Source organism: Acyrthosiphon pisum, chromosome X (assembly GCF_005508785.2).
Source record: "Acyrthosiphon pisum isolate AL4f chromosome X, pea_aphid_22Mar2018_4r6ur, whole genome shotgun sequence".
NCBI classification, from domain to species: domain Eukaryota; kingdom Metazoa; phylum Arthropoda; class Insecta; order Hemiptera; family Aphididae; genus Acyrthosiphon; species Acyrthosiphon pisum.
In genome coordinates, this window is record NC_042493.1 from 41,950,546 (window position 1) to 41,962,703 (window position 12,158).

General features: G+C 29.4%; 1 protein-coding gene across 1 annotated transcript; it reads right to left on the minus strand.

Annotated features, from left to right (window-relative positions):
- Window positions 1–4,735: 4,735 nt before the first annotated feature.
- Window positions 4,736–8,520, minus strand: LOC115032997 (ubiquitin carboxyl-terminal hydrolase 48-like). Its single transcript, XM_029486191.1, has one exon. It carries the CDS (start codon window positions 8,411–8,413, stop codon window positions 5,159–5,161), a length of 3,255 nt encoding a protein of 1,084 aa, XP_029342051.1. The 5' UTR covers window positions 8,414–8,520; the 3' UTR covers window positions 4,736–5,158.
- Window positions 8,521–12,158: the final 3,638 nt, after the last annotated feature.

The window sequence follows — 12,158 nt, forward strand, 5'->3', positions numbered from 1 at the left end:
AAATTCCAAAGTATGTTTTCAAATTTGGAAAAATTAATTTTTTAATTTTAAAGAATGAGAGGGGGTCATTCATTTTATTTACACACGGGCCCAAATTGGTGTAGTTGCGGCACTGCCTTTGATTAATTATTTTAATGATAAAAATGAGTAATGTTTATTACCCCGGTAAAGAGCTCTCTTTAGTCGAGTCGATGATACTATGGCGAGGACGCCTTTTATTCAGGCAGTTTATCCAGAATAAACGTCATAAGTACAGCATGAAATTATACATGCTTACTGAGCCTAATGGTATTATATTAAAATTTGCCTTATATACTGGGGCTACTGATGATTTGGGTGGAAAAGGGCATGCAGCAAATGTTGTTTTACACCTGATGGAAGAAAAACTAAACACAGGTCACTCGATTTTCATGGACAATTTTTACAATACCTAGTTATGATTTGGCGCAAAAACTGGTCGAAAAACATACTTATTGTACCGGCACGTTGAGGGCGAATAGAGTAATTAATAATTCGAAATATGTCGTAAATGCTAAACTGAAAGTTGGGGAAACAGTTCCAAAATATTCTAACAATGTTATGATAGGAAAGTGGAAAGACAAAAGGGAGGTGACTTACATTTCATCGGAGTTTCAGAATGATATGGTGCCAACCACTAATCGTAAAGGTAGAGAAACTCTCAAACCATTACCAATTAAACATTATAATAAGTTTATGAGTGGAATTGACAGACAGGACCAGATGATTAGCTATTACCCTTTCACAAGAAGAACAATCGGGTGGTACAAAAATCTAGGTATACATATTATACAAATGCTACTTTTGAACTCATACAATTTATATAATCAATATAATATCGGTTCAACAAGTTTATATGATTTTCGCATTATTGTTCTAAGTAAACTATTACCTACGCCGAAAAAGATGTCAGCTGTGCTACAAATATGGTATAACAGAAAAGATAGTACCTACTACTGTGACGCCCTAAAAAATTGCCCTAAAAAACCAAGCTTGTGTATTACAACGTGTTTTAAAAAATTTCATGCGCAATAAATTGTATTTTTTTTAATTTTAAGTTTTCACATAACTAATAAGTAAAAATAAACAAAAATTAATTTTATTCATATAATTTTTCATGTTTTATACATAATACATTGTATTTTTTTTATTTTTATTTTATTTATAATTTTTGTTATACTTGAAAATTTTTAATTTAATTTTATAGATTTCCGTTGCATTTCTAAAAAAATTCAATTAAAATAACAAAGACGCCAATTGGCGTCCATGCGCACTGTTGAAAAAAAATTCAGTGACGCTAACGACGGCAATTGGCGTCATGAAAGTTCATAAGCTGAAAGTTGAAAAAAATGATTAACATGTGTTATTGAACACATATAAAAACTTTTTTCTTAGTACCAAAATTAAATTTGACGAAAAAAGTAACATACGCACTGGGCGGGAACTGCAAAAGACATACGCAGTCAACATGTTAATTGAAATTTATGTTTTTATATTAAAATTTAAAACTATAAATACATTATTAATTTTTTTATGTTATTTATTTAGTAAGACTAAACTGTATCATATTATTAGTTACAAGTTAACAACTTTGAATTATATATTGAAGAATACTGTTTTGATTATAGAGAATGTATACAATTTTATTATAAATAGAAATAGAAAACATATGGGAAATTCATAATGTTAAAAAAAATTATTTAATTATTGCATATTTATGAAGTCTGAGCTTAAATATTTAAATAATTAAGGTACCATAATTTTTAATTTATTTTTATTTGTGCATAAAAGTCCTGGTTACCCCTTAAATGTGTTGATTATAACTCATTATATTATTATACCATAATACTATTATTATTGAACTAAACATTTTTGTAGTAAAGAATAAATTAAAGTATTTTGTATTTTATAATTTAGATCAAATATTTTGTAGTTTTTGGAACAATGGGTTATTTGTAAGAATGTTGAGCATGCACAGTGCACTGTCTGTTTTCTCTCTCTGGTCCACGCGCAACGTAGGTAGTAAATTTGTATTCAGCCTTTTAATATTAGCTTTAGTACCTATTAGATTGAATTTACCTAATGTAAAATTTAACGTTATAAAACATTATCTTTGGCTTTTTTTATGATATTTCAATTTTTATGCATGTCATGGACACTTATGACTCAAGAATTTGTAAAATGTTACAATTTAAAAATGCATATATCTTGCCACAAAATTTGTCAAAAGTACAAAATTAAGCAAATTATTTTATATTTAAAACTTAAAAGTTAGTACAATTTTATAGCAAAGGTTTGAAAATATAATTGAGGGTTCCTCATAAGTTGAAAATGAACTGAAAACGTACCTTAAATAGCTCAAAATAAGTCAAAATATTATGATGTATAGAAAATGCTATAATATAAACATTCGGTCAAAATTTCATGTTCCTACCGTAAAAAAATTTCGGTGCAGGGCCGGTTTGATCCATATTTCCCGGGCCGAAAAAAATCGCCTCTGTGTATGACCTATCTTTGAAAATATTATTAATACAATTTATAATGATAAGCGTGTAGGTAGATATTATATAGCCCATATAATGACTATTAAAGTTATTTTTCATATTATTTTCGTCTACAGGAAATTTATATTAAAATAGTAAATTATAAATATACTAAAAACCTCATTAATAATTCGCATTATTCTCTGCACTAAAATTAACTTAATTTAGATACTTTTAAATAAAATTAACTTAAAGTTAACACGTTAATCCTAAAAAAAAAGTAACTTATTAAGTTAAAAGTTAATTTGTAAAAAAATTAACGAGTTAATTAACTTAATTTTAACTTTTAACTCGTTAGTGCCCAGCCTTGCTAATAGTACTAAATAACGTTGCCGACGGTCGTGATCGTGCAGCATCGATATATCAAATAGGTCATTATTTTGGGCTGGACACGGGTTACTTCTCTCGTAATATAAAATATAATTTATAACATGTAATATTATAAATATTGTAAAATTGAGTTTGCATCGTATCGCTGGGGCTGTGCCACTCGCGCCAAAAGAACTCTAATAGTTTTATATTACCTATAGTGTAAAAAATCTAAAAAATATATCAAAATTATAATTTCACCAGTGTCATAAACACATAAATATACTTCAGATTACTAATAAAAAATTAGAAAATGTTATCTTTATCGATTAAAATTTTAAGCATGAAACATAAGTAACCGTTCAGACTTCTGCTTAGTGTAGGATTGGTAAATACCGTCCCACACTGCTTTAAAAGAACATTCTACCAGCCCAAACCCCGTTGAACTGGATTTTACCAAAATTTAGTGGGGCCCACCAAGTTATTAGGAACAAATTAACTTAATCGATAAATAATATTATGTTAATTTACAGTACTTATCTAGATGTGTATGTAAACTATAATAATATAATATTATATGATAACCTATGTATTATTTGCCTGTTTAAATAGGTACCGAATAGGTAAGAAAAAAATATTCAAATAGCACTTACCTATGGCAGTGTTAATGTCAATTGGTCTGAAAAGTCGCTGAAATTGCATCGCTAAATCAAAATGGTGTAGTATAGTGGATTGTATTAAATTTGAATATTCAATGATTTAAAATCATTGTATACGAAAAACGATACTGAGCGGAAACAGTTTGTCAGTCTGGATATTTTATAATGTTATTATTTATTATAGCCTGTAAGTTATTTAATATTAAAAATTTCAACAAAATAACTAAAATTGTTTTTTATTTATTTTTTATTTGTTTCTATGGTGATAAAAAGCGTGAGAAATTAAAATTCCGTTTTTAGTGGTTTTTCGCAATTTGACGGTGGTTTTTCCCATGGCATAAAATATTTATTGAGAAAATCGAAAAATAACATCTCTAAAGTACCATCTTGATCCAATTTGCTAAAAGATAAGATTCTATATTATGCTGAATTCGAAGAACTCCTAGTAGGTAAACATTTTGTATAAAAAAAAAAAAACACCATTGTAAAACCACTAACGTCCTCGATCTGCTCAGAATCTAAAATAAGAATAAAGCGACTAGAATATATATTTTATCATATATATTATAGATAAATAAATACTAATTAAAAAAAAAAAAAATTATTTCATGCATCCGCCAGCCCAGGGGAAAAGTCCCAATACGTTAGGCCACCGGGAACTTTCCGGTATCCTGGCTGGCCAGGTCGTCCCTGGTCAGCTTTAGGAATGCGCAGGCTCTATTCCCATCCTTAGTGGTGAGCTGTAGCCATTATTTTCAATCACATATCTAATATTGGAACAATTCAACAATGTAAATATGTAATAATATATATTCTATATTGTAATTTACTGTTACTTATTAGATTTTTTTTTTAACAATGCATAATATTATACAGTCCATTGTGAAAAACGGACTTATAGACCGACGGCACAGACTGTTTGAGTGAATCGACCCAAAATGTGGTCTGTTTAATGTACATAGTATTATACCATTTGGGCATTTGTGATTATTCCACCAAAATTACTGTTTCGGGAAATAAATAATAATATACAGGTTTGTAGGTAAATTAATTTTGATGTATTGTATAGTAATGTACATTGTCATAATACTAAAAAAATGTAATTAATGCAATAAAATCACATAAAATACACATAATTAATAGTTTATAATTCACTCTAACTTTAAAATTATATAATAATAATGTAGGTAATATTATAGTAGCTAATATTTAAAACCACCAACAACTAAAATAATAAAATTACTTGTGTATTACCCAATATCACTAACAAACATGAAACAAATATATATATAGTAAATATAGTAAACATTTTTATTTATAATACATGAGTGGCTGTTTACATATTCAAAATCCTAAAATTAAATATAAACTTAAAAATTTTTGGCATCATTTTACATAAAAAAAATTTATAGGATGATACAACACTACAACATTTTGAAAATTGACCTTAACATAATAGTATTAATGGTTTTATAATTTCAAACTTAATAATTAAAAATATAATACAAACTTGATGCATGGACATCTTAAAAAAGAGTTTTCTAAATAAATATAATAGTAACAATTCAATCAGTCACTAACAATTATTGAAACTGTTTTTTTTGAATGTATAATTAATAGTCGGGTTGTTCAATTCATATGTGGACTACTTTCAAATTCACCTTCTTTTACAGCAACTTTTTTGGTTAAACATGCATCGATAAACTTTGCTTTTATCACTGATCCAGGATAGATTTGTAGATCTTTTAATGTTGCTTCATTTTCAATTAATGGTTTTCCTGATTCTGTTTCTAAAATTTGATTAGCGGGCGAGACATTGAATACTTTTTCTATCTTATTTTTAAGTAAGAAAACTGTATCATTCGATGACATTATAAAACTTAGTTGCTGTGGCATATGTCTTCCTATTCTCCTGGTTCCATAATCAGTAGCTCTGTTGTCAATGTTTATTGAAGAGACTGCTACTGCTGCTACTGCACTGGCGTTATTTGTCGATTCAACATCTTGTTTAAATTTCTTCGCACAATTGCCCACAAACTCACTGTCCGTTTCGTAAAATTTGAAATGGTTTGAGTTTACTTGAATAAATATTTTTTTGTTTATGTAATCCTCAAACTTTCTTTCTTTGCCCAGTGTTTTTTTTTTGCATATCCCACAGACTTTTGGTATGGACTTTTGAAATATTCCATTTTTATCAAAATACACAAATACTCCACAATCAGCTTGGTAAAAATCTAGCAGATATAACCATTCTTCTTTGGTTATTATCACTGATACACTCTGATCTGTAGTGACAAAATTAGATGTTGGTTTGAAAAGCAATTCATTGTGATCTTGGCAAAGGAGGGATTTGTTATTAATCATTAGGGGCTTGGGTTCTTCACGAGGTCTGGCAGTAAATCTTTGCCAAGATTCAAGAAAGTCCTTGGTAATGCAAAAATATGGACAATTTTCTTCCGTGGAATTAGGTCTTGTATCATCACATATTAAAGTATATACATGTTTCCTCTGTAAAGTACCACTCATAAAATTTATCATTCTCGGATTGAATACATTTTTATAAAATGCCTTACACAGTCTACATGGTTTGGTATTTTTAGCAAAAAGTTCTACTTTAGGAAAGTAACGTAGCAAAATATTTTTCACTTTTTTTGGAACTAATATCCTTGTCTCGTCAGCTATACATAAGTTACCGTGTGGGCATGTTATATCTTCATTTAATGTCCATCGCTCATTACCTGTATTTTCTATATAAAAAACATTGTCTGTATATCTATTCAGGTTGTCATTGAAATCGAACATTATGCGAGTGCGTTCAGTTTCTAAGTTTTCAAAGTAGTCACTCATAACTTCTTCTTTAAATTTGTACAGACTAATATTATAATCAGGTTCAAATAATATTCTTTCCGTGTCGTCATCTGTTTCAATATTATTATTTTCTATACCTAGATTGAAAAATGTTTCATCTAAAATTCCTATTAATGATGTACAAGTGGCACCTAATAATTCTTTGTTTATTGGCAAAGTTGCATTAGGAAGTATTTTGTGACGTTTTAGAAAATTATCAAACATCTTCAAAAATTTTACCTGCCAACATTGAGACGATTTTATTCCTAACCAAAAAAAAGTTTGTTCATTGTTTTTGTCATTTTTATTATTATTTATGGAGTAACCTTCTTGAATGTCAGATATGAGATATTTATGTCCATCAGTTAATTTCCTCATGCATACTAAGGCAGATCTATTTCTAACACATAAATCACATAATGATGAATTTAACCTAAGTCTTGGACCCCCTTGATACAAATCATACAGTTTGTCAGCCAGTTCTGTTCCAATGTATTTGGTTATGTGTAATGCATTAGGATTCAGTTTGTTATGTGGACATACTATGGATAAGTTGTTTATTTCAAAAACTTCCTCAGGAGGTCTTGTGTCCGCCAATGATGTTAGCCAGGGAAACGAAATAGCATCGCCTTCATCTTTTTTTACTCCATTACATTTAATTTCTTCAACTAAATTCGATATGAATTGTGCAGATTCTATATTTTCCATTTCATATGAAAAACTATCTTCATAATAACTGTTTAGGGTCTTAATTAACTCAGTCAGTCGTGGTGATAATGTGAAGTTAGATGATTCGGCTTTTAATTTCATTACTATGGAAGCTCTTATGTACACCAACATGTATGCATTATTCGTTTTGTACTCGTTTGTTAAAATGCTGAAAGATTTAAATGATGCTAATTCCTTAAATATGCTTTCAATTTCCAAATTGAAATCATAAGTATTCAACATTTTCACATTTTCATCGTCCATTTCATACCATTGTCCGGTTGTCAAATCTTTTATATGTGTAATGAAATGACCAACATTTGCATTTCTGCCTTTGTGGATTATAGCTCCATATAAACTATACACATGCTTCTCTTTTGATGATTCACACGATACATCAAAATACTTTCCCATGTCTATAGTGTACGGGCATCTAATTTCAGTATTTAATTTTGTTGTTATCATCAAATTGTTATCATATACATAACGCATGAGTTTAAGATGTACTAAATTCGGTAATGAAGTTAATACAATTTGACGAACAGCGTTTTGTTTACTTTGACATTTTTCACAGTCATATTTATCTTTTCCTGTCATTTGTTCTTTTTTAAAATACGCTTGTAAACAGTCAGTTACGGTTTTATAGCATTTAATGTACAATTCAATTTCCCTAAATTGTGATTTAGTTACTGATTTAGTTTTACAGTTTGAACATATAGTTACACTGTTAGATTCACCAAAAAAATTGTCTTTTATCATTTCTCTAACAGACACATTTGATTGTGAATTTAATTTCTCGTGGCAAAATGTTACTAAATAATTTTGAAATTCTTCCGAATCCTCCTGAATATTAACATCAATATTTAACGATTTTACGAAGGGTTGAGGATTTATTGTTTTCTGAATTCCAAACTGCATTTGGGCAAATATTAATTGAAGATGACCAATTACAGTCATCGGCTCATATGAATTTTCAATGAAAAGAGTTTCATTTTCTTTTTCATCCTCATCATCCATGGGATCCCAATTTAATATTGCATTTCTAATATTTATATTGTGAAACCACAGTTGAAGTAAACTGTTGATGTAACAAGTTGCTCCTAAATTTTTCAATCCGGGAAAAGTATTTGCTTGTCGAAGCTTGTACTTTGGTTCCTTATTCACATGAAATGCTTGAAGGTCATATAAACAATTCGGTTTTTCACAAGGAATTTCATCTTTATGGACAGATGTCAGTTCACACTTAGGAAAACCTATCTTATACTTTTTCAAAATATACTCTTTTTGTATGTCTGCCTCTCTAGGAAGAATGTTGTTTGCAGATTCCATATTTGTTATGAGCTTAATCTTTTTATCGGTTTTATACAAAAAGTTTGATTTAATAAATCATCTGTTTTGAAATTGATAGTGCTCATTCCTTTTTAGCACTTCATAATGTCTTGCTGAAACAATAAAAAAAACAATGAATATAGAAAATGAGTATTTAAATTTTCAATATTTAATACAGAAATGCAGTTATAGTAAAGATATTTTGATTGATACTAGTTTAATTTGTTTTAATAATACCAATATTTATTAAAACTAACTAAAGCCGTTTAACATAAAATCAATATCAAAATTATTCTGATATGAATAAGAATTGATATTCGGTCACTTATAATTAGACTGTTTCTCGTTGAAATAATCAAACTATTTTTACTTAAATGTATAGATTTAGATTGGTATTATTTAATTATTTAACTACAAAAATAATTTTACTGAGAATAATACTTCTTTAAATATAAATTTTAAATGTCAATTCATATTTTTAAACCTGATATCAATATTAAGTATAATATTTAAAAATCATAGCTCTCCCAAACAAACCCAACAAATAACAAGTATAATTATTTAACTTCCTTATGATTCTAAAATGTGAAAAAAACATTGTGGATGAAATAATTATTGATTGTATTCTAAACTAGACGGAACGCACAGCTCTATCCATGCCAAAGATATGTTTAAAAAATGTATATGCCATATTCCTACAGTGGATTGAGTGCTTCGTGCCGTATCCCGAGCTATGTAAAAAATACAAAGTCGAAAACCGTGTTTGAGTATCTAACAAGTCAGACATCTTAAGTTAAAATCAATTTGCTTGCACTTTGATAGTTAGACAATCTACGCCTTAACTGTGTTCATTAAATACTCGTAATCTTACAAACATGAATAGCCAATTGGTAATCTATAAGGATGATCACCAATAATAAATTATTTTTCATTACTCAATCAATGATCACCGAGTTAACTTCTATTATTCGAATATCTCAATGATTTCCTTGCGTACCAATTAATGCATATGCCACGTAAAAAATAAACAATTCCATCACCTACAATTGGAATTAATTTATCACCCATATTTTTTATACCCAATCTAATGTTAACTCGTAGTACAAGGTATTGTTTAAATAAACTTAAAATAATATACTTCAATAACATTCAATATGTCATATCTACCATAGGCGTTACTCAATGTCAGCCTGGCCCAGACGTCTAGGAGACAATCGCCTCTGAGGCCCCGACTCGTATTTTTCAAGAAATAAATGAAATTATCTACAAAAATGTACCTACTATATATAGCCCAGTGGTTGCGTTTGGGTCTACTAAATAATTTTATAATAATAATATAATATACATTTTATTATTTTAATGATACTAAAATCATAATATCTTAGTCCGTGGTAATAATATAATTAGGTATATGATAATTTTGGAATCTATGATTATGTTGAAATACGTACAGTGATGGTTGATCGATGTTATATATATATATCTATAAAACGTTTTTAAATTATTTTTTTGAGATTTGGTATTTTTGAGAGGCTCTTTGAATAATTTGCCTCCTGGGCCCTTTAGATCCCAGGCCGACACTGGCGTTACTAGACCTTAAAGTTAGTATAATTATATTCATAGTTTTGGCGGTAAGTATATAGAAATGTGAGCACAAGCAGACACACGAGCATTTAAGTGAGGAACATTCTAAGGTATCTGACTTTTCGGGGCATTTGATTTGAGAATTAAGTGGTTTATACCAGTGCTTCTCAATCTGAGGGCTGCGTGGCTATATGGCTGGGGGGCCTTGAAATATTTATTTAATTTAAAATATTTTCGATTATTTAGTTATTATATAAATATAACATTATAACGTATACATTATATTATAACCGTCCACATGATTAATCATTACTTATTACATCAGGAAAGTTTATCTTATATTAGAGTTTTTAGATTACTGATTAAAGTATAATAACAATAATAATAATTTATTAAACTATCGAAAATTATGATATCATTATAGATTACATTGTAATGCCTTAGTGACTTAGCAGTACAGTCGTATAGTCGTACAGTCGCGAATCTTTGCTCGCTATAGTGGGTATCGTGTGGACGTGTGGTGTTAAATATTATTTTAAGTTTAAAATAGAAAAGTGGTTGAAAGGGAATATAAAATCAGATACTTCCACTTCAACTAGTAACATAAGAATTCCTGAAACAGATACATCTAGCTTTATAGTTATTACCAATTCTTTTGTGTTTATACATGTTTTAAGTTTTATACAACTATAATATTGCATGTTTCAAAAATACATTAAAAAACATTTATTTGCTTTACATTTTAATAATTTATTTGTGTGAAATAGCGCATGCAAACTTAGTATATCATTAAGAAAAAAATAATTAATGATTCTGATTGAGGGGTCCCTTGACAGTTGTATATTAAACTTAGGGGGCCCTTTAACCAAAAAGGATGAGAAGCACTGGTTTATACAACTTATTTACGTTATTACTCATTATACTATAGGTGCCTTCTTTTTGCGAGTGATTCGATTACACTAGTTTCTCAACCCCTAACCTATATCAACTTAATTTAATTTCAATGCTAGATAGTACCTTATACTCATATAATAAAAATTCACAATAATATTTGGTACTTTTATAATAATTAAATATTAATTATATATTAAAATATGCTCTATGTTTTCGGCAAAAATGTATAAAAATGCTTTAATCTTTTGTAAATATGTAACACTATATCTGTACATTATAAGTATTTTTGTACACAAGAGCCTATCATGCCTGTATATTTGTTAAATACAAAATAAAATAAATGATTTCCTGTATTACACAAATAAACCTAACGACCAGCGTCCTAACCTACACCTGACCATAATATATTGGGACTATAAGAATACCATACCTATTAGCTGGTATAAATATGATATGACCTAAGATTATAATATAATATATTATAATTATAAACATGGTAAAACTTAAACTTAATTTTACATAGTACCAATACATAATAAATCAAATATTTGTACACCCAGTTGTGAGGCGAGAATCTTTAGGTCAGGGGGACGTTGGAATAAAGGCCTTAAATAACTAGTTTGGACACAAATCGATATTTTTACACGGGAATTGGGTTAGCCCAATACCGTTAAAGGCCCGTTTTTACGGCGACAGTAATATTTGACAGTCACAGTCACGACAGTCAAGGAACTAGAGTAAACATGCACTGCCACGCTGTCGGCTAGATAGTTGACAGTCCGACAGTAACTGCTATCGTGGAAACAGCCACTAACCACATCAGTGGCGGATCCAGGGCTTAATTTTGGGGGGCAAAAAGTACAAAAAGTTCCAAAATTGGCTAAACGCAGTGTAAAACAAAGGAAAACTACGGCAATTGGGGAGGGGGGGCAAATGCCCCTTTGCCCTACCCCTGGATCCACCACTGGACCACATCGTCGGCTTTATTGTACTTTGTAAGTACTTGACGGTACCTACAACTGTCATCGTGTAAACGATTCTTTACGCTGCGTACTAGTTGCGTCCCAAATAAAAAGGTATAATACTAATTGCTGCCCAGGTATTTCTTGAGCACGTCCTAGTTGCCTCCATAACCTGGTGGTTAGGTACTAACTTAAATTTTATATTAAGCAACGTACACAACTCATGGAATTTAATTTTTAAGCAGGAAATGACAGATTTCGATCAAAACAAAGTAGGTAGCAGATTTGAATTCACTTTTAAGTTT